Consider the following 23,263-nt stretch of genomic DNA (forward strand, 5'->3'; position numbering starts at 1 on the left):
GACTCTGGTATCATGGACCACCAGGACTTCACTGTCCCTTTCAGGAAGGGAGGCTATAGAGCCGTGTGTGCCCTCCTCAGTCTCATGCCCGCTCACCCTTTCTCTCTACATACTAACACGAGGGCACAGAGGAATCCAAGCTTCTTACTCTCCGGCTGTCTCATATCACATCATATCTGAACATAGAATCATTTCAGGGAGAAAGGGTTTATTTTAGCTTGTGCGTGCGCACGCGCGCGCGCACACGCGCGCGCACACACACACACACACACACAGACACACACACGAATGGTCTTATGTATGCTGATGTAGAGGTCAGTGTGGGATGTCTTCTTCAGTCACTCTCCCTGCTATGTTTTGAGCCAGGGTCTTTTCTGTCGTGGCCAGATGGCCTGGCCAGCAAGCCTCCAGATCCTCAGTTTCTGCCCACAGTGCAGGGGTTAGAGACACACCGCTGCATTGGTTTTCACCTGGCTGTCAGGAATTTGAGCATAGCTCTCCCTGCTTGTGCAGCAAGCCATCTCCCTTGCTCCTGGCAGAGAGACATGGCAGCCGGTGACTTTACGAGGTTGAAGCAGCTGTTTGTTATGGTGCCACCTGCAGATGTGGCACCAAGCTATAGCCCTCAAGCCCTACTCCTACCGTACGTCACTCAGGTAGTCCCTGTGTCCACAGCTCCCTAAATCATCTCTACTGGTGGTGGACCATATTGCAGTTTCCACTGGTTTTAAGTTGATGCATCTCAACCATCCTGTGGGTGAAGATACAGGTCTTGGTTCTTCTTCTAGAAGACGGTCTGGTAGATCAGGACTCCTCAGGTGCAGACACTGGGTGCGGATTAGGATTGAGTAGACACAGGGGTTGAATGTTTCTTCTCTGTTGGCTGGGACTTCCCTCCCTCCATACTCTTGTCTGCGTGCAGATTCATCCCATGTGACCCCAGTGTTGCTGGGTGCCATCTCATCTCACATTGTGGTGTGCTGTGTCCTGCCAACCCCTCTCGGTCCTTGTGGGTGGGCCACAAGATGGTTCCTCCCTCTACTCTGGATGACTCCTTCCTCACGATATTGAGTCCTGTTGATTGACAGCTGGCCACACAGCTGTTTTCCTTGGGTTGTCTCCTGTTGACCCTAATGGAATTCTTTATATCCTAGACAGAAATGTTTGATCATCCTGTGAATTGTGCTGTCTTCTTTAAATTTATGATGTGCTTTCCATTCTGTTTGCAGTGTATTCTGATGGACAGGAGTTTTTATGCTGAATGGGTCACACTCACTGTTCTCTCCAGGGGCTGCTACACCTGAACTAAGCCTTCAGTTTTGTGCTTTAACCAACTATAGTTTAGTCTGTAATATACCCAACCCCTTTTCATACATAGCACAAGGTGGAACCCATGTCTGTCTCTGTGGCTCACTGTAAAGGTGGAGCCCATGTCTGTCTCTGTGGCTCACTGTAAAGGTGGAGCCATGTCTGTCTCTATGGCTCACTGTAATGAGTTATTTACTCTTTCATGTTGTGTAAAAGGCACCAAAACCTGGCTCCCACCTATATCCAAAACATGTGCCCCTTGTTACCTGCTGTGTGAGTCCCACCTAGCCTGCTTCTGCTCATCAACCTGTCCTCAGGGTCCACTTTTCCTGGCCACATGCTCGTGGTCCCGCCAGCCTCACAGTAGCTTCCTGTTCTCTCTGTCTTCTCTCCCCACCCCGCCATCTCTCTTGAGACACCACACTCAATCCTCAAATCCCACCGTCCTCTCCCTACTGCCCAGTCACAGGCTCTAGCCTTTTCTTAGCTAATTATCTTAGAAATGGGAGCAGGGTTTACACAACACAGGCATCTATTAAAATGCACTCCGTACAGCAAGTAGATCTTTGGTTCATAATTTAGGGTTTGTATGTACAGCTCCCTGCTACCTCACCATCCACGCCAGCTTTGACCTGAGTCAGCTCTGTCCTGTGCCAATCAGTGGTCTTGGTTTTCAGTTTCTTAGTTTGAGGGGACACAGGCACCCTTTGTTCTTCTTGTTGAGGTTTTGGTTAGTCTTGGCCTTTTGGTCTAATAAGAAAATACTAAATCCAGTCATCTGTTTCCATAAGACTTGTGCGGCTGGAGGGGTCAGCAGTTAGAGCACTTGCTGCTCTTCCAGAGGACCCGGTTCAGGTCCCAGTTCACAACCACCTGTAGCTTTAGTGTTAGGGATCCAATGCCCACTTCTGGCCTCCACAGTACCTGTATACATGTGGCATACACACACACACACACATGTATATTATATATATATTTTTTTCTGTCTGTCTGTCTGTCTGTCTATCAACACACAAGTAAATGAATAGGTACAAACAAAAGTAGATCTTAAGAAGAAAAGGCGTAGTTGTTGGAATACGCCATGCCAGTGGCTACAGATGATCTTTTCAACTGCAATTGTTGGAAATGCCTGTCAGGATATGAAGACTTTCTTCATAAGAGTGTAAGTTTCTTAATTTCCTCACGTGGTATGTGGGAAGGCATCCCCAGACTTGTGGGTTCTAATCGTTTCTCAGGTGCACTGCTGCTTCTCATTTGCAGACAGGGTTTTCACTTCTTCCTTTCTCGTTTGTGCTGTGCATGCATTGTTCTTGTTTTCCACTGCTGGCCTTTAAGAGAAGGAAACAGTCACTGGGCTGCCTTGTCTCTTTTGTGGCGTCTTGAGGAATACCCTGACGCTGTGAAGTCTGCAGGAGGCTTTGTGAGGAGGGGAGGATGGAAACAACTATTTATCAGGTTCAGAACTGCCCTGCTCTATGTCAGAGACTCATGATTAGGTACTGCCTCTCCTAAGCCTTTCATTGGATATCAGATTGGGAAAGATCTATTACTATTGGGTTTTGTTTGTTACAATTATGAGAAGATGTTGACTTTTCTAAAGTCCTTTGTTTGATAATTTCTGTTAAGGTGGTAGAATGCGTTTTCTTCCTTAACTGACAAGGACCTGCATGAATCCGTGCCTCTGTTTTAAGTGCACACACCTGTCTTGAAATGGCTCATTCACCTCCCGGTCTCATCTGCTTCACACATGGTTTCATTCGGGTCCTGGTTTTGTTTTAAATCCGTGTTCCCTGCTGAGGTTTTCCTGGATTTTTCTTACTCCTGTCTTTCTCTGGTCCAAGTAATCAATGTTTTGTGGCCTGAGAAGATGAGTAGGGAGATTCCTTCCTGTCATAGACTTTCACGTGGTGTTTATAAGACTTGAAGCATTTGACTGCCCGGGCAGATTGTTGTGTGAGGTCTCTGATTAGGGTCTAGAGTCTTTCTTGGTTAGAGGTAGGTATTCATTTCTTCTAACCTTTTCACAACTTCAACAAAGGTTTTGAATTTGTTGATACTTGTTGCTCAAAATATCCCCCTTGCCACTGAGTGTGTCTAGGGGATGGTAGCAGTGTACCTTGTTCTTGGGGCTGAGCACCCAGGCCTGCTTTGTGTTCTTAGTTATTCTAATGAGGGGTGTGTCTACCTTTTATCAGTATTATTCTAGAGTCCAGCTTTTGAGATCCTTCAAAAGGTAGGCAGGACAGTGACATATAACATATGCTGTGTGTGTTCTGTGGAGCAGAATGTCCCCTGCACACTAGATTCAGAGACCCCATGATGCTGGGAGCAAGGGTGTTTTCTAGCTAAGCACCATATTGTTAAATTGCCATGGATGTCATCGTCCCGTTCCATAGGCTGGTTTTAGCAAAGCCCACACTCAACACAGCTCTCCCGCCATCCCACAGAATCTGCCAAGACTCACTCTTGTGCCTACTCTAGACTGGCAGCTTCTCAGTGTGTGCTAGTGTTCTGGTCCCACGTTCTCCTTGACTCTTGCTGCTTTAAAGTGAAGTTTTAACAGACTGACTTCCTTCGCTGAGTCAAACCAGTTTGGATCAGTCCTTAAAGGCATTAGTAGGCCTTCATTTGTGAAGTGTTTTATTGACTATACAGACTGAAAAGTCTAGAGCCTTCTGCTGGGTTTGGTTCTTGTCTACAGTTGCCAGGATTGATGGGCCATTATGCTATGCTCTTACTAGCCATGTCCTGCTTTATGCTGATGTTACCTGTTGGTGTTGGCAGTCTGGTTCTCACAGATGTGTGTGCCCTTCCCCAGGATCAGTGTCATTCAGGGCTCGCTCAGTGAGCTCTGCCTCTTCACCGATTTCCTTCTTTTCTTTTTAGCTTTATCTTTCCCAGAATTCACAGTAGTTGGTGCTATCTATAAATATCCTTTCAGAGTGGCCTCACTTGCCTGGCTAGTTGGATTCAAGGCTCTCTCTCCATGGCTAGACAGCTAGTTCTCCATGTGTCCTCAGCTCAAAGAATAGCTAAGTGCCTCCTGAGTCTCGTCCTCAGGTATGAACAACACTCTTCACACTTCTGCTTAGGGGTTATTCATTTTGAGCAGGTTTTCATGCAACCCAAGCTGGCCTTGAACTTGTGGCTCTTTCTGTCTCTGACTTGGAATTTTTCAGGTTTAATATAGACTTAAAATTTCAGTTCATGATTGCTGGTGCACATGGTCAGAGCGTGTTTATCATTGTAAGAATCACTGACCTTTGTTGCAAGGTGTCTCCCATTTGCATTCCCACCAGGGCTCCCTGCATTGGCAGCCTCAGCATTCTGTGCTTTAGTCACTGCAAAATGTGTTGTGTTGTCTTGTTGCCAGTGAGTTTACAGCTCTCTACCTGTGGCAGGGTACTCAGCATGCCTTCATAGCCTTGCTCTGGGCCATTGTCTACTTTGCTAATGTGTCTGCTCAGGTCTGTTTTATCCTGCTAGGAGGAACCACAGCCTGCGTGTGCTAAGCCACATCCCAGCCCAGCTGACCTCTTTAAGAAGAAGCCTCTTTGCTTGTTGATCATTAATAATCCCGTGTACCTTTTAGACCTTTGTCCTTTGTCAGATGTATGTAATTCAACTTGTGGCCTGTCATCGTTATTAATAGTGGACATTGTTTTTATCATTGAAAAGCTCAGATCAGTTACTCTTTAGCATGTACATGTTCTGATTTAGGTTCTTTGCTTCTTTGCGAGTTTATGTCCGAATCAGGAAAGCAGGTTGAAGTCTGCCTTCCACAGAGGTGCAGCTGTGACAGAAAGGTGGTCCAAGTGAAGGTGGCTCTTCCACTACAGTCATGCAGAGAGCATGTGCTTGTGTTCACAGTCACTGTGAGAAGAGCCCTTGGGGACAAAGCGAGGCATTTCTAATGACAAGCAGGTTTCTTGCACGTGTGCATACTTCATAGCAGTTTGAAAGTACAGCAGCATGGGCAGAGGAGAAGGAAATAAACCTTCCGCCTCATTGGCTGTCTGAAGTCTAACGTGAGTGCTGAAGACTATAGTTAAACCTTTTCAAAAGAAAACTCCAGGTAGAACATACTTTTTCCTACTTCAAAAAGTCTTAGTGGAAAAGATCTGAACAGTGTCATTGGTCACCCTGATGTTTTAAGCAGTGCTGCAACATTCACCCAACAAGTGTAAACCCCAATCAAAGGGGAACATCCGCTGGGTATGATGAACTCTCTACTCTGGAAGCTGGAACAAGTGAATTGAGTTTGAGACAAGGCTGGACTGTATAGCAAGATCATGCCTCAAAACCATAAGTCCAAGCCCAGCCACAGTGGCACTGTGGTGGCCCACAGGTAGAAGAGGACATGGAAGGTGTTACTGACCCTAATGTCAGTCACATACTTTTTTATTCTTGAGTGTGCCAAAAGCCAGCTCCAAGTAGAGCCCTACACTGGGAGAGACTGTGATGAGTAATATAGCTTGTAATGTTGGAAGGCAAAGCACTCGGAGCTGTGAGAACTTCGTGTCTACACTAAGGATTAGAAGGGACAGAAGTCAAGGCCGGGTGTTGGGGGAAAGGGGTATGGCCAGGTATCCTTCCCTCCTCTGTTGCCTGAGAGATGGATTTGGGAAGACAGCAAGAGGAAAGCCAGCTTAAGGCAAAAATGCTGACATAATAAACACTACCACCAAGGTGAGCTTGAATGCTGAGACATCAGTGGAGGGCAGCGTGGTGGACAGAGGAAAGGTGGACGGAGCAGGTGAGGCCTGAAGTGTGGCCAAGGTGAATCAACAGGCAGGGGCTTGGTGTCACCTGCTGGCCCTGGGCTGTGGGTGTGCACTTTTGAGAAATGGGACAAGTGGTGTTGGGTCCCCAGCATGTGGTGACTAGGCCTGAAGAAAGTGTGAAATTTAGGAGCCAGAACAAGGTCCCCAGAGGCGCCAGGGGTCTTTGGAACATCAGTAAAGGTAGGCCCTGTTGTAAGTACATTTAGCTCTATGAAAAGAAAGGCCTGAACTTATGGAAGAAGCCTCAGCAGGTGCCAGCACACTAGCATCCTAGAGCTGTGAGAGAGAACGTCCATTTCCTTATCAATTACCCTATTGGTGACATTCTGTCATAGCAGTAGAGGAGAAGGAGAAACAGGAGGAAAAGTGTGGAGGAAGCAAAGGAAGGCCACCCAGCAACCCAGGGAGATGCAGTTCCTGTCAGCCTGGAGTGTGGGCCTTTGGCAGGGAAAGGGAGGAATCTTTGGAAAAGCTGTCTTGTTGACTGTGTCCCAATACTCAGTTCTGCTCAAGAAGCTGCCTCTCAGCCTGGTTTCTCTTCAGTACTTCAGGAGTTGGCCAGGAACTGGTCTCTGCTGCAGAACCTGTGCACCCCTGCTCTCTGAGGATGCCTTGGCCGTTATCTCCCTCCCACAGTTGTTCCCTGGATGCTCACAGGCAGCAGTAGGAGAGGATGGGCCAGAAGTGTTGGCATCATGAAGTGGTACTTGTAAGCCAGACATGGCTTTCAGTCACATCCACAGTGTGGTCACAAGTGAACTTCAGTGCCTTAGAGTCCTTAAGGCTGAGGGCTGACGTTTTGTTGTTGTTGTTTCTGCTTCTGCTTGACTTTCTCATGGTTAAGTAACCATGAGTTCCACAAACAACTTACAGATACTGTTCCCACTGTAGTTTGTGGGTTTGTTGTGTTTTCCATGACGTCGTCACATTCAGGTATGTAGATGCCACTGCTTTCTCTGGTGTGGAGCAGACAGCTGCAGCTTCTTTTGAAAGACAGATCGTATAGGTTTTAAATGTGCATTTGTTGGAAAAATTTACTTGTGACTTTCATAACTGCATTATTCACACTGACATCGTCGTTTGTTGAAATTGTTACCTTGGGAATACAGGATAGTCCACGACAAAAGCCTTCATTTCATGATGAACTTGACCCTTTCTTTTTAGAATTTCTAGCATCTTGCATTTGCTTATAGTAGTTGAAGGCCATCAGGAAAAATTCTGTTTCTTTAGAGAAAGCCTGGAAACTTCAGGCTTTTTCTTTTCTTTATAAAGAAATTCCTTGGTGCTGAAAGGTATAGTTAACTTTCACCCACATTTTAAACTTTTTAAAAAAATGTTTCAAGAGCCACAAACTCAGCATTTGAAAAACAGTTGCTGCAGCATTGTTCTGATTGCATGAGAAGGGATCTAGGGACTGGGGAGACACTGTGACTAAGCTACCCCATGGCCTTTCCTTGTTCCCCCAGCAGACCTCAGTTTCCCCACTTCTTCCCGCACTCTGGTCTGAAGCTGTGTCCTTTCCTACTCATTTGGGCTTCGCGTTCACATACACAGGTTTAGCCGGCAACCTCATCTCCCTGGGCCCTCCCTCCCCTCACTGCTGGTCCTTCCTGCTGGGTGTTCTGGTCGTGTGCAGCCTTTGCAGGTGCTGTGGTCTGTGTTCGTCACACCTGATTGTATCACTGTATATGTCTTAGATAGCTTGTATATATCACTGTATATGTCTTAGATAGCTTGTATATGTCTTAGATAGCTTGTATATGTCTTAGATAGCTTGTATATGTCACTGTATATGTCTTAGATACTTGTATATGTCTTAGATAGCTTGTATATATCACTGTATATGTCTTAGATAGCTTGTATATGTCTTAGATAGCTTGTATATATCACTGTATATGTCTTAGATGCTTGTATATGTCTTAGATAGCTTGTATATATCACTGTATATGTCTTAGATAGCTTGTATATGTCTTAGATAGCTTGTATATGTCACTGTATATGTCTTAGATGCTTGCTTTCTCCATTCTTTCTGAGGGCCCTGAGCTGAGCCTCAGGTACCAAGTACTTGGGTATGTATTAGCCAGTGTATAGGAACAATACTGTAATGAGGTGCTTTAAATATTTAATTGTACAGACTGATTTCACATGGGTTCATTATAACATTTATTGTTCTTGGAATTTCTGGGTATGTGGTTAGAAACACATTCTAATTCTTCGGTTCTATGAGAGCCATGGCAGCTACGTACCCCAGCTGTGTTTCATGTAGAGCATATACTTACACGGCACAGTGCATAGGAAAAGGTAACCTGACCCTCAGGAGTTACTGTCCTAGCTTTGTCTCTGTGGCAGGTGCCTCAGACGATCTGCTTGCTTGTTTGGGGCAGAACAGTCCAGCATAGCAGGACCACTGATAGAAGAGACCCATGACCTCATGCCCAGGAGTGAGGGAAAGAGGTCAGGACCACTCTCCCACTGACCAAAGACCAAGGAGCAGGCGTTTAGCATGTAGGCCTCTGGCGAGGGAACAGTCTAGATCCAAACTCTATTAGTTTGAACATGGTAAACCTGTGAACTTGCTCTCCTCCCTCCCTCCCTCCCTCCCTCCCTCCCTCCCTCCCTCCCTCCCTCCCTCCCCCGTGTGTGTTTGTGTGTGTGTGTGTGTGTGTGTGTGTGTGTGTGTGTGTGTGTGTGTGTGTGTGTGTTCCTGAGCAAGCTGTCTCCGGAACCACAGTTCTCATTGTCCCCCTTTTAGAAAATTACTTTGTCATGGACAGAGTCTTGCATTACACAGGCTTGTCTCAAATCCACCATCCCTGCTTTTCTCTCAAGTCCCAGAGTTACAGTGAAGGGTGCCCCACCTCACTAATTACAGTGAAGATGTGACTCAAGCTCAGTCAGGGACAGATAAGCAAGGCTCAGTTGGGGCGAGGCTGGTTTGAGCCCTCAGCTGAAGGCTCACACAGTGAGCAGACTGAATGCTGTGTGCTTTTTTGTCACGTTTAGGGGAGAAGCCTCTGCTACCTTGTATCTGGGGAGCATCATTCTGGCTGCTGTAGAGCCCAGCTCTGACAGCATGGTGCTCATTTGAAAGATGTAAAGAAGTTTCCATAATTCTGCCGTCCCTTTCAAGGCATTACACAGCCTTGGGAAATACAAGTGGTGCTCAGGACCTGCTGGGAATTGGGCAGTGAGTTGGTCCTTATCTGAGGTAGGTGAAGGTCACTCACGTGTGACATGAGCTGAGTAAATTCCCTGAAAGTTCAGGGAGGAGGGGACTGCCCAGAGACAGAAGCCCTATCCTAGGCCACGGTATGGCAGAGTGCAGTCTGATATCAAGTCAACACAGAGGGACCAGGGCCCCATGCTTTCACTTATGTGTCGGAGCTAAAAGATTGACCTGGAAGAAGTAGAAAGAAGTGTGATCGCTAGAGCATGGCCTGGGGTGGGGGATGGGAGGAGCTGGAGCCTGTCACATAACTAGCAGAGAGGGCTTCAATGTTCCTGACATAAGGAGAGGCATTTTCTATGGTGACGCACGAGACAGTTTAGAGACTAACAACTACACACCACATACATGCTGCACTCCGCCCCACGAGCACACGCATACTTGTTGGTTAAAATTATATTGTAAAAGGAAAATTTAAAAAGTACCTTGCAGGGGTGGGCAAGCCAATCAGTGGTGAGTGCGCTGTGCCCGCCTGTGAGAGCCTGAGTTGGATCCTTGGGTCTGACTCGGCAGGCAAGAACTGATGCCCAAAGGTTGTTTGGGCTGATGGTGCTCACTGTGCCTAGTGGTGCTACCTCATGGCTTGGCCACTTGCTGCTTCAGACTCTTTTTGGTCATCAGTAGATACCCCAGAGACACTTTGAAGCCTTGTACAAGTTGCATGTCCTTAACTTGGTCCTCTTCTGCACCCCAGTAGGGACACCACTGGCTTCTCTTCAAGCTGTTAGGTGGACTCATCGGCTTTTCATTTCCCTTACAGTTGGTTAGTAGTGGCTCACACTTTGTTTAGTGTTTGTGTTATGGTCTAATAATAGGATTTTTCTATTACAAATTTTATTCCATCATGGGCCCCCAGTATCAAGATGAATTTAGTATCTGATAAGGCCTGTCATCACGTCATATTGTGCTGTGTCCATTGTGTCATCATCCTTGTCCTCCTCTCCCCTTTCTCCCCCGCTCCCCTTCACACTATACCACAGGTCTCTCCTTGATTGTGTCCACCATTCTTTGAGCCTTCTTTGCAGTTCTTTAAGAGACTGCGAGTTCCTACAGTATTCCCTCTGGAATCAGCTCTGATGTGAGACATTTCCACACAGGTGCTAGGTCCACCCCAGAACCTTACTTATTAACAAAGATGTGAGCTCTTGGCATGTTTATCATCTTTGTGGTGGGTACAGTTGGGCACAGTTTTGCAAGGGCTAACCTGTGCTACATGGGTCCGTATCTGTGCATTTGTATGTTGTTGAAAATCCAAACTTTATGAGCAAGTGGAAAGGGAGAGACTTGGGGCCAGACTAGGGCTGAAGTTATTAAGATTTCAGATTTCTGTGGATGTTCTTGAATAGGCTAAATTCTTCATACTGTAGTGAATCTTACAGCAGATAAAAGGAAGGTGGGGTTGCAGGAAGCTGTTAGGTGATAGGTGATGCTTGAGGAGACAGATGGCTGAGGAATGCTTTCTGTGTCAGGAGGCAATTCTGCTTGTAGATACGTCAGAGACGGGGGAGGACAGTCTGTTCATTGGTGGATGAATCATAACAAAGGGGATGATGTAGGAAAATCGCATGTGCTGAGAGCAAGAGTCCTTGACTTGGCAATCCCAAGGAACCCTGCTTTCTCAGAAACGTGGGAGCTGAGGAAAGAAGGAAGAGAGGGAATGAAGAAAACGGGCTGCCTTACCGCTTGTGGCATGTGAATCAGCTGCTGTTCGAGCTTATTTCTGGGTGAGGAAGCAGGCCGAGTCCCCAGAGGCACAGGAGGCAGAACACACCAGCATCCCCCACCCCATTATAACTGCTTCTGACATCATCATACTGGGTGTTGAGAGAAACACCACCACAGCGTGTTTACCAGGTGTTACAGAGATCAGTTGGTAGCAATCATGATGGTATTTCTGTGAGTTTAATGCAATGGCCAAACCTGGGAGAGGCTACCTAGAGCCCCACGTCATCCTCTGCCTACCCACTGTCCACAGACACACCTGGGAGAAGTTTGAGAAGTGTGATGTGGTGGGATGTACGGGCTTCAACAGCCATCTCAGGCATTTGTGGGCGTCTCTGGGGTCAACACTCTTTAGAGGCATGATGGCACGCCTTTGCTGCATGTCAAAGCCACTGTTACGTGTGTCCCTTTTGCCTGTCCCGGGTGCACCAATGGAGGTGCCACTGTGCTGTCCTGACTGTCCCATTTAGTCCATGTACTTCACCAAGCTAGATCTCTCACCATTCACTCCCATGCAGTTCTGCTGGCCCTCCTGGGGTGGCCAGTTGGTCCTCTGTGCCTTGCTGTCTGCTCATTGCTGTGGCAGTGCCAGGCACAGGAGGTGTTTGGCATTGCCATTGCTCCATAGCAGATCAGAGCCTAGCTTCACTCTTCCCAGAAGTCTTACAGTGGTACAGTGCATATGCTCCTGGGGTCCGGCCCTTCCAAAGGTTGACCTGCCCTTTTGGGAGGTAGTCTCTGCACTGCTGTGGGCTGAGCTTTTTCCTGCTATAGCTGCTGTTATAGTTGACACAGTGTGCAGTGACAGTCTGATAAAGCAAGTGGTCTTTCCCTCTTGTGTTTAATAGAATCTGTCAGAGAAAGTGGATTTTAGTGAATACGTTATGTAAACCCATTTCTAGCTCTTTGATTAGGGCATCCCTGCTCTTTCAGTGCAGGTGGGCATGAAGCCAGCCCTCTGCTCGTACCCCGTATCTGTTCCTCAATCTCTGCTTCCCGGGGCCTCTGACTGCTGTGCTCGGCTACCGCCTGCCGTGGAGTGCTCGGGAACAGGCGTGTTCCCAAGGAATACTCAGCTCCTTTGGTTTGGTTCCTGCTGCCACTGGGTGTCGGTCCCCTGTGCCAAGGCTGTGCTTGCAGCTGCACTTGGCTGGTTTGCAGGGCCCTAATTCTGGCCTGGAGCTTGACAAACCCTTGGCAATCTTTTTGAGATGGGTTTTGGGAGCCCATGAGCTTGTTAGTGAGGATTAGCTTTCAAAGGTCATTCTCCTCATGGTGATTTAATAGAGTGGGCTCTGTTGTCCCAGGGGACCATAGCCTTCTGATTATGTTGTCTCACTAAACCATACAGCTAACGGTTTTGATGAGATTGTCCCCTCTTTCAGCCGAGGTTTTCCTTAAGTGGCATTCAGCAACATCTGCAGATCCTTTGGACGGTCAGGGCTAAGTGGTTCTGGCCTGGGTTGATGAAAGCCAGGGGTGCTGCTGTACATGGTGCAGTGCACACTTCTGTGCAGTGTATGGATGTGGAGAAATGTCACTGTGGTGACAGACCACTGAGGAATCTGCTTCTAGGCCTTAGGTGTGTGGCGTATTTAAGTCGTCCACTATGGGAGGCACCTGTGGGTGGGATACAGCAGAAGTCCTCCATAACTCAAGGCGCAGGCCAGTGAGCACCAAGGTCTAGGGTGTGTTCCATGCTGCCTTGTGGGTGGGTACCGGCTCTTAGGGAGCCCTTATGGGAGAAGGCTCTTAGGATCTGGGTGGTGCCCTGACCTTGCTGTTGCATCGTGGAAGATGGGAGGGCAGACGGACGTTATTAAGGGTTTCCCTAATATGTCTGTCCTTTATTACTTGAGTAAATCAATACTTAGTAACTTGATGATTTAGAAATGTAAATGCAACTTTGCATTTGGGCAAATGTAAAGAACAGACTCATTCATTTCATGTTTGTTTGCTGGTTGTGGGATGTATGGGCTGGCACCTGGAACACAACATAGGTGACAGTGTCTCTGGCCATCCATCAGCAGCTGCACAGACCTGGTGAGCTGCATTCATTCCTCTTGGGGCCTACGGTGTGTGTGATGTGTGAACAGCTGACTCGGGTTGCAGTGGTCCTCACTGCTGCTGTTGTGCTCTGCACGGTACAGGGTCACTTTTAGTCCCTAGGCAGCCAGAACTGGGGAGACCTTTCCAGCCTCACCAATGAGGAACATTTCCCCATGTTCATATACTGCAGCTTGGGAAGGACGTAGAAGCCAATCACTCAGATCCCAAGGCATGCCCACTTCCTCCCTTGCAGTGGTCTGTGTGCATCCTGCCTGGTAAAGAGTCTTACAGGACATCTACATAAAAGGAATGGCTGTGATGTGTCCTTCCTGAACACAGAGCCTGCCACAGAATGGGGACTGTCCTTTATTTAGTCAGCTCATCCATCAGTGTTGTAGCTACTTCATTGTCTGGGTGTGCAGAGCAGTGCTGACATGGCCAGGTGAACTACCTCACATCTACGACTCTTCCTTTGACACACAGTGTGTGTGTGTGTGTGTGTGTGTGTGTGTGCGCGCGTGCGCGCGCGCATGCATGTGTGAATGATGCTCTGAAGTTTATATTTGAAAGTCATTAGGAGGCCACCCATACCTTTTCATGACTATAAAGACACATTCTGCTTATCATGGGGCACAGCACTCACTAGAGTAAGGGAGAGTGAGCTCTCTTCTGCCTCTTAGGTTGGATTGTCTGTTGGTTTGTTTTTGTTTGGCCACCCAGTCTTGATGTGTTGGCTAGTCTAAGTTCCTGGGCTCGTGTAGTCCTTCTGCCTCAGCCTCTTAAGTAGCTAGGACCACAGGCTTTGCCTCCCTGTCTGGCTTGTTTATTGACTCTCTTATGAGAGCTCTGTGAGGATCCAGGTAATCTGTAGGTTAAGTGGGTGTCTTTATTTGGGGCCTGGGCTTTTCAGCCTAGTGTTGGCCTCCTTTGACTCTTGTCCTATAAGACTGGCCAGGATCTAGGTCCCAAGGTGAGCACTAAGGACACTTGTGGTTGGGATGTGGGACGTTGAACTCTAGTCACGTGTCACTGGGCAGCAAAGGAAACATGGTGTGTCTTCACTCAGGGTTCTCCTGCATAGAAGGGCAGAAAATAGACACCAGGCCACAGTTGGGTCAGTCTTATTAGTACAAACTCCAAACACCCTTCAGTGTTCCCTGTACAAATGCTAGAGTTCCTGTAGAGACATGTGGAAGCTGACAAATGGGATAGAGTTTTTTGCCTTTTTTTTTTTTTTTCCGTTTTTTTGAGACAGGGTTTCTCTGTGTAGCCCTGGCTGCCCTGGAACCTGGCTGGCCTCTACTCAGAGATCCTCCTGCCTCTGCCTTCTTAGTGCTGGGATTAAAGGTGTGCACCTCTATCCATGGTTGGAGATTTTCAAAGTTTGATCAGTACTAACAAGTCGTCTTCCAAAATGTTTTATTAATTTCTACTCCCACCAACACTAAGTTCAACACATCTCTGTCATCATGAAGCATTATTTATTTTTTTGTCTTTCCTTTCATTCTGCTGAAGAAAATCAGATGGAGTTGTGTAGGTTGGTGGATAAATTGACCCTCTCTTTTCCGACTGACTGGTGCACGGCCCTTCCTAATCACCACCATTCATGTGTGCTGTGTGTTTTGTTTGCTGCTGTTCTGACCTTTGCTGGTCAGAGCAGAAGGAGCTCACACTCACCTTCTAAACACGAGTCTGTTGTCAGTTCTGTCTGCCTCCTTCCTTCTGAAGCTGCCAGTCAGAAATGTGTGTTTATATCTCATTTCTTTTAGACGTCCAGATTTTGTGATTTGTTTAAGGTTTTTCTCGCATCTAAGTAAATAAAAATATTCTGTGTTTTCACGTTGTAAATTCTCTGGTTTTTTTGGTACAGCGTCTGTGTGGCAGTATCAAATGGTTAGTTAGACTTTCCAGCCTCGCCCACTGAGTCATTCATCCGTTCTTTACTGATTTAAAATGCCATTTCATCACAGTTATATATATATGTGGGTCTATTTCTGGGCCTTTCCTCTGTTGATTTGTTTGTCTTGCCCTCAATAATACCAGCTTGTAATTATATAAATTTATAGCCTTTCTAATATCTGGTAGTGCGAATCTCTATTCATTATTCTTTATTAAACTTTCTTTTTTCTAATTTTGTGATTTCTCTTCTGCACTTACTTTAGAATCTGCTTGTCAAATTCCATTAGAAGAAAAACCCCTCGGGCATCTTGATGGGGCTGGCATTGCTGTATAGAGCCATTATCTGGGAACTGGTGTCTTTAGAATCCTTCTGGTGGCGTTTGTTTAGAGAGAACATTTCCAGGTGTTCTGTCTCAGAGTACTGGGCTTGTAAGCAGCCTGCCAAGTGAGGACAGACAGCCTGCCAAGTGAGGACAGCAAGACTGTAGAAGAGCCAGGACCGGATAGAGTGTGGTTCTCATCAGAGCCACAGATGGCCATCTGGACACTCCCTTTCTGCAGTCCTTCTTTGGCCTTCTTCTCTTGAGCTATAGGCACCCCAGGGTCAGTGTTTTGTGGCTCAGCTGCTAGGAGCCAACTGTCTGGGTCAACACTTACACTGCTGATGTCCAGGCAAGGGTGAGTGTGTGTGTGTGTGTGCAGGCTGGCCTTTTCTTCTGTTGTGTTGATTTGTCTTTGTTTTGGAATAATTGCTTTAAAATATTGGCTTAAAAGAGGATTTTAGGCATTTCTTTAGACTTGAATTTTCTCTCCTCTTACCCATCAGCAGTCAGGTAAGCAGAACAGTATGTCCAGAAAAGCATGTCTCTCTGTCACCTAGTGCTAATGTCACTGTTCTATGATCAGCACAAACACTGTACAGAGCCACACCCACTTACGGAGTACTCTCCCACTTCAGGGGCAGCAAGGAAAGCTCGTGAATCTGAACTCAACTCCTCAGAGCCCTTCTGTGTCACACAAGCAGAGCAGCCACAGAAAAGGGCCCTAGGAGTGTACACATGCCATGGGCTAAAGGAAGCCCTCTAAAGTGGACTGTCTCGGTGTGGGGAGCAGTTGGATCCAGTGTCAATAGGCTGCTCACATGAACTTTAACAGCTCCTTCCCTGTGGCACTGCTGGAGTAAGATGTCACAGCAACAGGGGTAAAATTCAGTGTGTGGTTCTATATGGCAGTGAGGAATCTCTGCGTACAGACTGACACCCAGCCCTACCGTCTCCAGTGTGCAGGTGCTTGTCAGCCCACGAGTTCATGACATGCATGTATAACCCATGCAACCTGTGCTTGTTTTCCAGAACTACACTCAGTACATCCCACTGTCCATATATGACCTGCAGACGTGGATGGGCAGCCCATCCATCTTTGTCTACGACTGCTCCAATGCTGGCCTCATCGTCAAGTCCTTCAAACAGTTCGCACTGCAGAGGGAGCAGGAACTAGAGGTGAGGTGCTCAGAAGCCAGCAGTGACACGCGCGCGCACATGTACGCGCGCGCGCACGTGTATACCTGTGTGAGTAATATGCTGCAGAGAGATTGGGAAATGGGATCTCTGTGTGATGAGAGTTTTCATGTGTTTAGGCCTTACCGTGATGTTCAGTGAGAGAGAGCTAGGGAGATGCTTCCTCACCCAGGACAAATGAAGCCCGTTGTACTGGGTGTCATTTTTTTTTTTTTTCTTTTTGGTTCTTTTTTTTTCGGAGCTGGGGACCGAACCCAGGGCCTTGCGCTTCCTAGGCAAGCGCTCTACCACTGAGCTAAATCCCCAACCCCCTGGGTGTCATTTTCAGTATGAGCATCAGATGGTGACCTCAGCAGGAAGACTTGTGCGTGGATGGCCTTGCTCTCTGTGGCTGGGTTAAACTGCCACAGACGCATTGGTTGTCAGGAAAGTGGGCGCCTTGCCTCCATTCTAGTCTTAGTTTCCATGGGTGACTTTTGTTATTGTTCCTGTTTTTTGGTTTTTTTTTTTTTTTTTAAGTTTGTGTTTTTTAACTCAAACCACCAAGCTAAATGGTAAAATCAAAACAGCTGCTAGGCAGGTTCATTGTCAGGAATCAGAGAGTCTGGGAGCAGCTTGGATAATGAAGTGGTAGTTTGCCCGGTTGTTTTAATTAATATTTGATGGTTAAATTAAACAGTGAGTTCTAAAGAGAAATTGAAGAGGCAGTTTCAATTAAGAGGCCTCCATCCAGTGGGCTGCACAGAAGCACTAGTGGAAGCACTCTGTGCCTCTGGGGGCTCATGAATCCTGATTGGCTGCAGCACAGGAAATTCTCAATCCAAGAACGAAAAATGGCCTTCACTGTGTTTCCGCCGGCCTCTTTGAGTCTGTTCAGTTTTAATGTGTTTGTTATGTTTTTCACATTTCATCAAAAGAGAGCACTGAAGGCATCAGCAACGAAATTTGAAATCCTCTTTAGTAGATCTTAGCATTAACATGCCTTCTGTTTGATATCACATGTATAACTTAGGCCTGTGTGGACCCCGCCGGAGAGTGACTGATTAATGTATCACCCTTTCCTCAGAGGTGAACTGGGCACCACAGCACTGCTCATCGGCCTCTTCATTTTGTATTTGGCAAGAAGAGGAAGGGAAGACCAGGGTTGGTGTTTCCAGCTTAATGTCCTACTCTCAGCTACTTCATCTGAGTTTGTCCACAGTGGGCCAACTTATCAGCTGTAAACATCCCAAGTGCCAAGAGGCAATTTGTGTTTCCTGACATCAAGTAAGAAATATTGGGCCAGGCAGTGGTGATGCACACCTTTAAGCCCAGTGCTTGTTGCAGGCAGATCTCTGTGAGTTTGAAACCAGCCTGATCTACAGAGCAAATTCAGGACAGCCAAGGCTACACAGAGAAACCCTGTCTTAAAAACCAAAACCAAACAAGCCAACAACAAAACACAAAGTCCCCCCTTTATAATGTCAGTAAATGTAGCAAAGCGCCCCCCCCCCCCCCCAGCCCGCCCCTGAGCTGTGGAGGGGAGGTAAGGGTTGTTCAGGCCGTCACGCTGGGTAGTGAAGCCACAGCTCAAGCATCTCTGAACGCCTGTTGGCCAACGCTGTGGTGCTGTTCTGTCAGGACCGTGTGTGTTCTCTCTGTTGTCACGGGTTAATCAGCCACAAACACTATTCATTTCATTAAGTACAAAACGATGATTTACATACATCGTTCTAAACGAAGGGGGGGAAAAGCAGTTTAGTGGGCTTATTCATCATGAAGGAGATGTTCCTGACAGGGCACATGGAAGGAGGTGCTGTGTTACGCCGACTGTTTCCCGAGTAGCTCAGCTTTAGCTTCATTCTCTCTATGGCTGCAGAGTAGCTTGAGCTTTCTCTTCCACGCTCTCCGTGGTCAGTGTCCACTCAGTCTCTTGCCTAAAACAGCAGAACTAGAGTCACAGAGCTTTATAAAGTTGGCTCCCAGCTATTCCATTAGTTCCTTAGTCATTCGCCCTCCTGTGTAGAAATCAGTCCCATGCAACTGCTCAGCTTCCGCACTCAGTGTGGCCCTTCCTGGCTGTGGGGTGGTAGCACACGCCTTGTGATCCCAGCACTGCACTCAGGAGATGCAGACTGCAGGAGGGGGTCTGAGAGCAGCTGTGTGTATGGGATCTGTTTTCAATGAATAAAGACCTAAACTAACCCAGCCGGCTAGTTTCTTTGTAAACTTGCAGTATATTTTGATACTTTTTGTTGTGCAGTATGTGAACTGATAGAAGTTGATGAGCAATTGGTGTGCGGTAGACTCTGGGATGAAGTATTTTGCTGCTGTTCTGGTTTACAGTTGGAGGAGATGACAACATCGCTGTGCCTCCTGCCTGTCCTTGTGGTTGCCAAGATCCAATTGGGGAATAGATTGGTAGCATGTGGGGGAGGGTAGGAAAGAGAGGAAAATGATTAAATATAACAGCAGAAAGTGGCTGCTTGGACCACAAGCCCCCAAATAATAAGTGTGAACACACACATGAGTGACATAAATTTTAAGGGTTGATTATCTGCCTTCATTTTCTGGCGGTGTAGTGCTTGCCCTGGGACACTGGGGTTTGGTTGCTGTGTGCTTTTCTCACAGAGTAATACTGTAGGTAAAGGAGGCAGCAGCTTCATAACAGCCAGCACGAATTACTGCACAGATTAGAGCTTCCTCAGAGCCAGGAAATGTGTATCTGTCACTCAGGAGTCTTTCCTAGGGGTTTTTTTGTGTGGTTTTTTTTTTTTTTTTAATATCATATCACTTTGTAATTTGAAAATTAAAGAAAAGCTTCAAGTCTCTCTGCTTTCACAATTCTTTTAAAAATAAGTGCTTTAATTTTGACTAAAGTAGCATGTCATTTGTGATGAATAAAATAACCCTTGGCACCACCTTCCAGGCAGGGACACCTGTCACTAAGGTGCCTTTTTCCCTCCTCTGGCCTAGAGGGCTGTGGCTCCCTGTCTCTTTCCTGAAACACCTATTGTCTTTGCATGAGCTTCTTTTCTTACACAAACCGGAAGCAGAGCTGCCATTAGGGGCTTCTCCTTAAGGATTACTAGACTCAGCAGGGACCAGCAGCACATTGGAGGCAAAAGCAGGGGCATTGCAAGTTCAAGACCTGCCTGGATACATGGTGGGTTCAGAGCCAGCCTGGTGAGACCCATGTGAGTAAAAAAAAAAGGTAAATGGTCCAGCAGGTAGCTCAGTAGGTAGTGATGCTTGCCACCAAACCTGACAACTTGTGTTTGAGCTCCAAAACCCACGTGGTTGGAAGGAGTGAGTTAGGAACCAGATAGAAGTCTGATAGCAGAGAAACACATTGCTGGTAGCTGTAATTAATGTTTATTTGAATCTGATGCACACCCTGGTAGTTGATGGATCTGTGTCCCAACTTCCTCTTCCCCTGTCTCCTCTGCTCAGTTGTGGTGCTGTGTTTGATTTCTCTGTTTTGTGACCTTTCTGTATTTTTAATATAAATTTTTATTAATTCTTTGTGAATGCCATATGTCTTAGGCTTTTATTGCTATGAACAGACACCACGACTAAGGCAACTCTTGTAAGGACAACATTTAACTGGGGCTGGCTTACAGGTTCAGAGGTTTAGTAACCTTTAGTTCAGAGGTTATCAACAAGGTGGGAGCATGACTGCATCCAGGCAGGCATGGCGCAGGAGGAGCTGAGAGCTCTACATCTTCATCTGAAGCCTGTTGGTGGGAGACTGACTTCCAGGGAGCTAGGAAGAGGGTTTTATAGCTCACACCCGCAGTGACACACCCACTCCAACAAGACCATACCTTCTAATAGTGCCACAAGGTCTTCCTTGTTAGCCCTGCCCACTCCACACTGAACTGTTGCCTGGCTTTGATTTTGTGCAGATCTTGCACAACCACTGCTGCTGTGTGATCATGAGGAGTCACCCCATGGGTCCAGAAGACACCGATTTGTTCACATCCTCCTTGACCTCTGGCTAGGACAGCTTTTCTACCTCCTCTTCCTCCTCTGTGGTCCCTGAGTCTTGGGTCTGAGTGGAGGAGTGATTCAGATGTCCCACTTATGGCCATGCACCCCACTGCACACAGTGCTGTTTGCACTTTGATTTGTGCCTTTCTGTTACTGTCCACAGCACAAAGGAACTAATCCGATGAGGTCTGAGAGCTGCTCTAATTTGTGGGAGCACAGGTATGAACTTAGAAGGGTATGAACATTAGTAAGGTTATAGTAGCAGCCTTGTTGCATTAATGATATCCTTAGCAGGGCCATTCCCAGCCTCAGCAGCTGTGGTCCACACCTTCCATGTCTAAGGCTCTGAGCTTCTAGTTTATTTCCTTTCCTTCGTATCTCCCAACTCTTATTTCTGTCATCTGTGATTTTTCTTATAATTATCTCCTGCCCCAGATGTAGTCAGGTCTCTGTGCTTGGTGTATGGAGATTCCGAAACATGACAAATGTCGCTGAGCACAGAGCTGGGTGTGGCCCACCTGAGTTACATTCTTCACGTCCTGGAGACAGCCCCCTTCCCCTCTACACTAGCCTTCCTCCACTGCTGCTGAGTGCCTGCAGGCTGCTTCAGCTGCCCATAGCTGGCTGTGGCTCTTGGCACCCCTGAGTTGTAGATTCACTTCTTGTCCAAGAGTAGTCCAGGCAGGCACGGAGCAGGCCCAGGAGTTTGTATGGCAGCAGTCTTCCCTGGGCCCAGCATTTGCATTTGGAAAGCTGCTGCAGTGCAAACTCACAATTGGGTTTTAGACAGATTACAGTTTATCTTTTTCGCTAATAAGATCTCTAAGGCGAATAATTTACTCCTTGAGTATTGCCTGCGGGAGCCAGATATTTCTTCCTCTCTGCCATCCTCGTGTTGTTCTGAACTGCTGGCTGTGGCCTGCCCACCACAGCTCCAGGCACTTCGTTGTCTCCAGGAGATGGGCAGGGAGGGAGGGAGGAGTGGTGCTTTCTCCTTCTGCCTCTTGCAGTAGAAAATGAATGCAGGTTTTTCTCTGGAACTGCAGGGTAGGTTACAAAGGGAGACTGGAGTTGGGAATGGCTGTGGATCATCTCACAAGAGATTACATTGCACACACCCATCATTGTTCTTCCTCTTTAGCCCTGCTACTGGCTGTCTTTACCCTAACTTCACTCTTCCTACCTCAGTGGAGATGTTCCTGAAAATTTGGCCACATTGTAGCCAGGTCAGGAATCCAAAGGGACTCCTGCCTTCATCTGGATAAAATTCAGGGAAGGAAGTCCTGATGGGCACCTTTGGACTGTAAGCAGGACAGCCACGTTGTGAGTAGCTTCTCTGTCCATGGTCTGTGTTCTTTGCCATAGCTGTAGCTCTGGTACCACCAGCTCTCAGTGCAGCTGGGGTGAAATCCATGCAAGGGTTCTCTTTTGTTCTGATGCGTGGATAATTGAGGTGTGGGGACATTTTGTTTTGTATTGCAGAGGCTGCTGCACTAATCTTTGTCCCAGAAGAATGCCATCCTGAGCACCTTCAGGGTGGCTCCAGGGCCAGCACACCTACAGTCCTTGGTGTGTTTGGCTGGAGTTTGAGAGTGAAGAGAAGCACTGTCATGTTGGAGGAAGAGCCTTATGCAAGTTTAGCCCCAGTTGTGCTGATGTTTTCTTCTCTGCTGCTGACACTGCCAGGCTTTCCTCATACATCTGCCTGCATGCTGTGCTCCTTTCTGACATTGAGGCCTAACCCTGCAGCACTTGGTCTCTTTCTCCTGTCAGACACAGGCCAGGTTTTGCAATATCATTCGATGTAGATGACCTATCTTCTTTGCTCTCCACTTGGGCACCTTGTTTGTGAACAGAAGTATGTGTTCTCATACCTTGGTCACTGTAACTAGGAATTTTGACAAAAATAATTGATGTCACGATGGTCATGATATTCTCCAAGTATGTATTCCACAGACTGAGAGACGGTCAGGCTCCTTTGCTAAAGCCACAGCAGGGCCAGCATCGTTCTATATGTCACCGTGTTTACTGCTGGGGTGCTATAAGTCATCTGAAGGCTCTTTTTCATGTTAATCCAACTGTCCTGTTTCCCAGAGTACTGGTGTTAAGTGGTAGACACTGTGACTGAGTGCCACAGATTCATCCTCAAGTTACCTCTCAAAGGCATGTTTCTTGTTGGCTGTGTCCTCTGGGCACTTGCTGTATGACAGTCATGGACCAGCCCAGGCATCTGTGGGTCTGGTGCTGTCTGGCACTGATGCCTTGCCTGTCTCTGTCCTGCAAGCTATACTTCAGGTCCTCCATTCTTTTCCTCTGGCACCATTGCTAATCATTCGTAGACAGCAGGGAAATGAGCCAGCATCTGTTATGTGCTGTCTTAATTTTCTCCTGTAATTTACAAGTGATGTTTATTTGTGAGCTTTAACAAGATTCTGTCCATGTTTCTACGTTATCTGTCTCCTCCAGGATGGTTATTTTTTTTCCCCTCCCCCCTTCCCCCCCCCCCAGGATGGTTATTTTATTTTGGTCTGTTTTGATCTTAATGTTTCTCACACTGAGTGAGGAGAGATGAACTTGGCCATTGTGTGTTCAGGGTGGGAACTATTCGCTTGAGACCTGATCTGTGGAAGGTGACTGGGCTGCAGCTGCTTGGTATTCAGTTACTGCACAGAGGCAAACTGGCTCTTCGAGATTCTGAGGGTGAGGGAACCACTGGGGGCTAGGAACAGAGAGCAGTGTGCTGTCCAACATAATGCCTGGCCTGTGTGAGCGCTCAGCGAATGTGC

General features: G+C 47.2%; 1 protein-coding gene across 3 annotated transcripts in view; it reads left to right on the forward strand.

Moving 5' to 3' along the window:
* Positions 1–23,263, forward strand: part of Rptor (regulatory associated protein of MTOR, complex 1) — a 298,642-nt gene that overhangs the window by 118,523 nt on the left and 156,856 nt on the right. For 2 of the 3 annotated variants that reach the window (NM_001134499.2, XM_087571026.1), the window contains 1 exon segment: positions 16,341–16,487. In NM_001134499.2, coding sequence (NP_001127971.2) covers positions 16,341–16,487 — 147 coding nt within the window. 3 annotated transcript variants of the gene reach the window in all.

The sequence above is a fragment of the Rattus norvegicus genome, chromosome 10, assembly GCF_021556685.1.
Source record: "Rattus norvegicus strain SHRSP/BbbUtx chromosome 10, alternate assembly SHRSP_T2T, whole genome shotgun sequence".
Classification (NCBI taxonomy): Eukaryota; Metazoa; Chordata; class Mammalia; order Rodentia; family Muridae; genus Rattus; species Rattus norvegicus.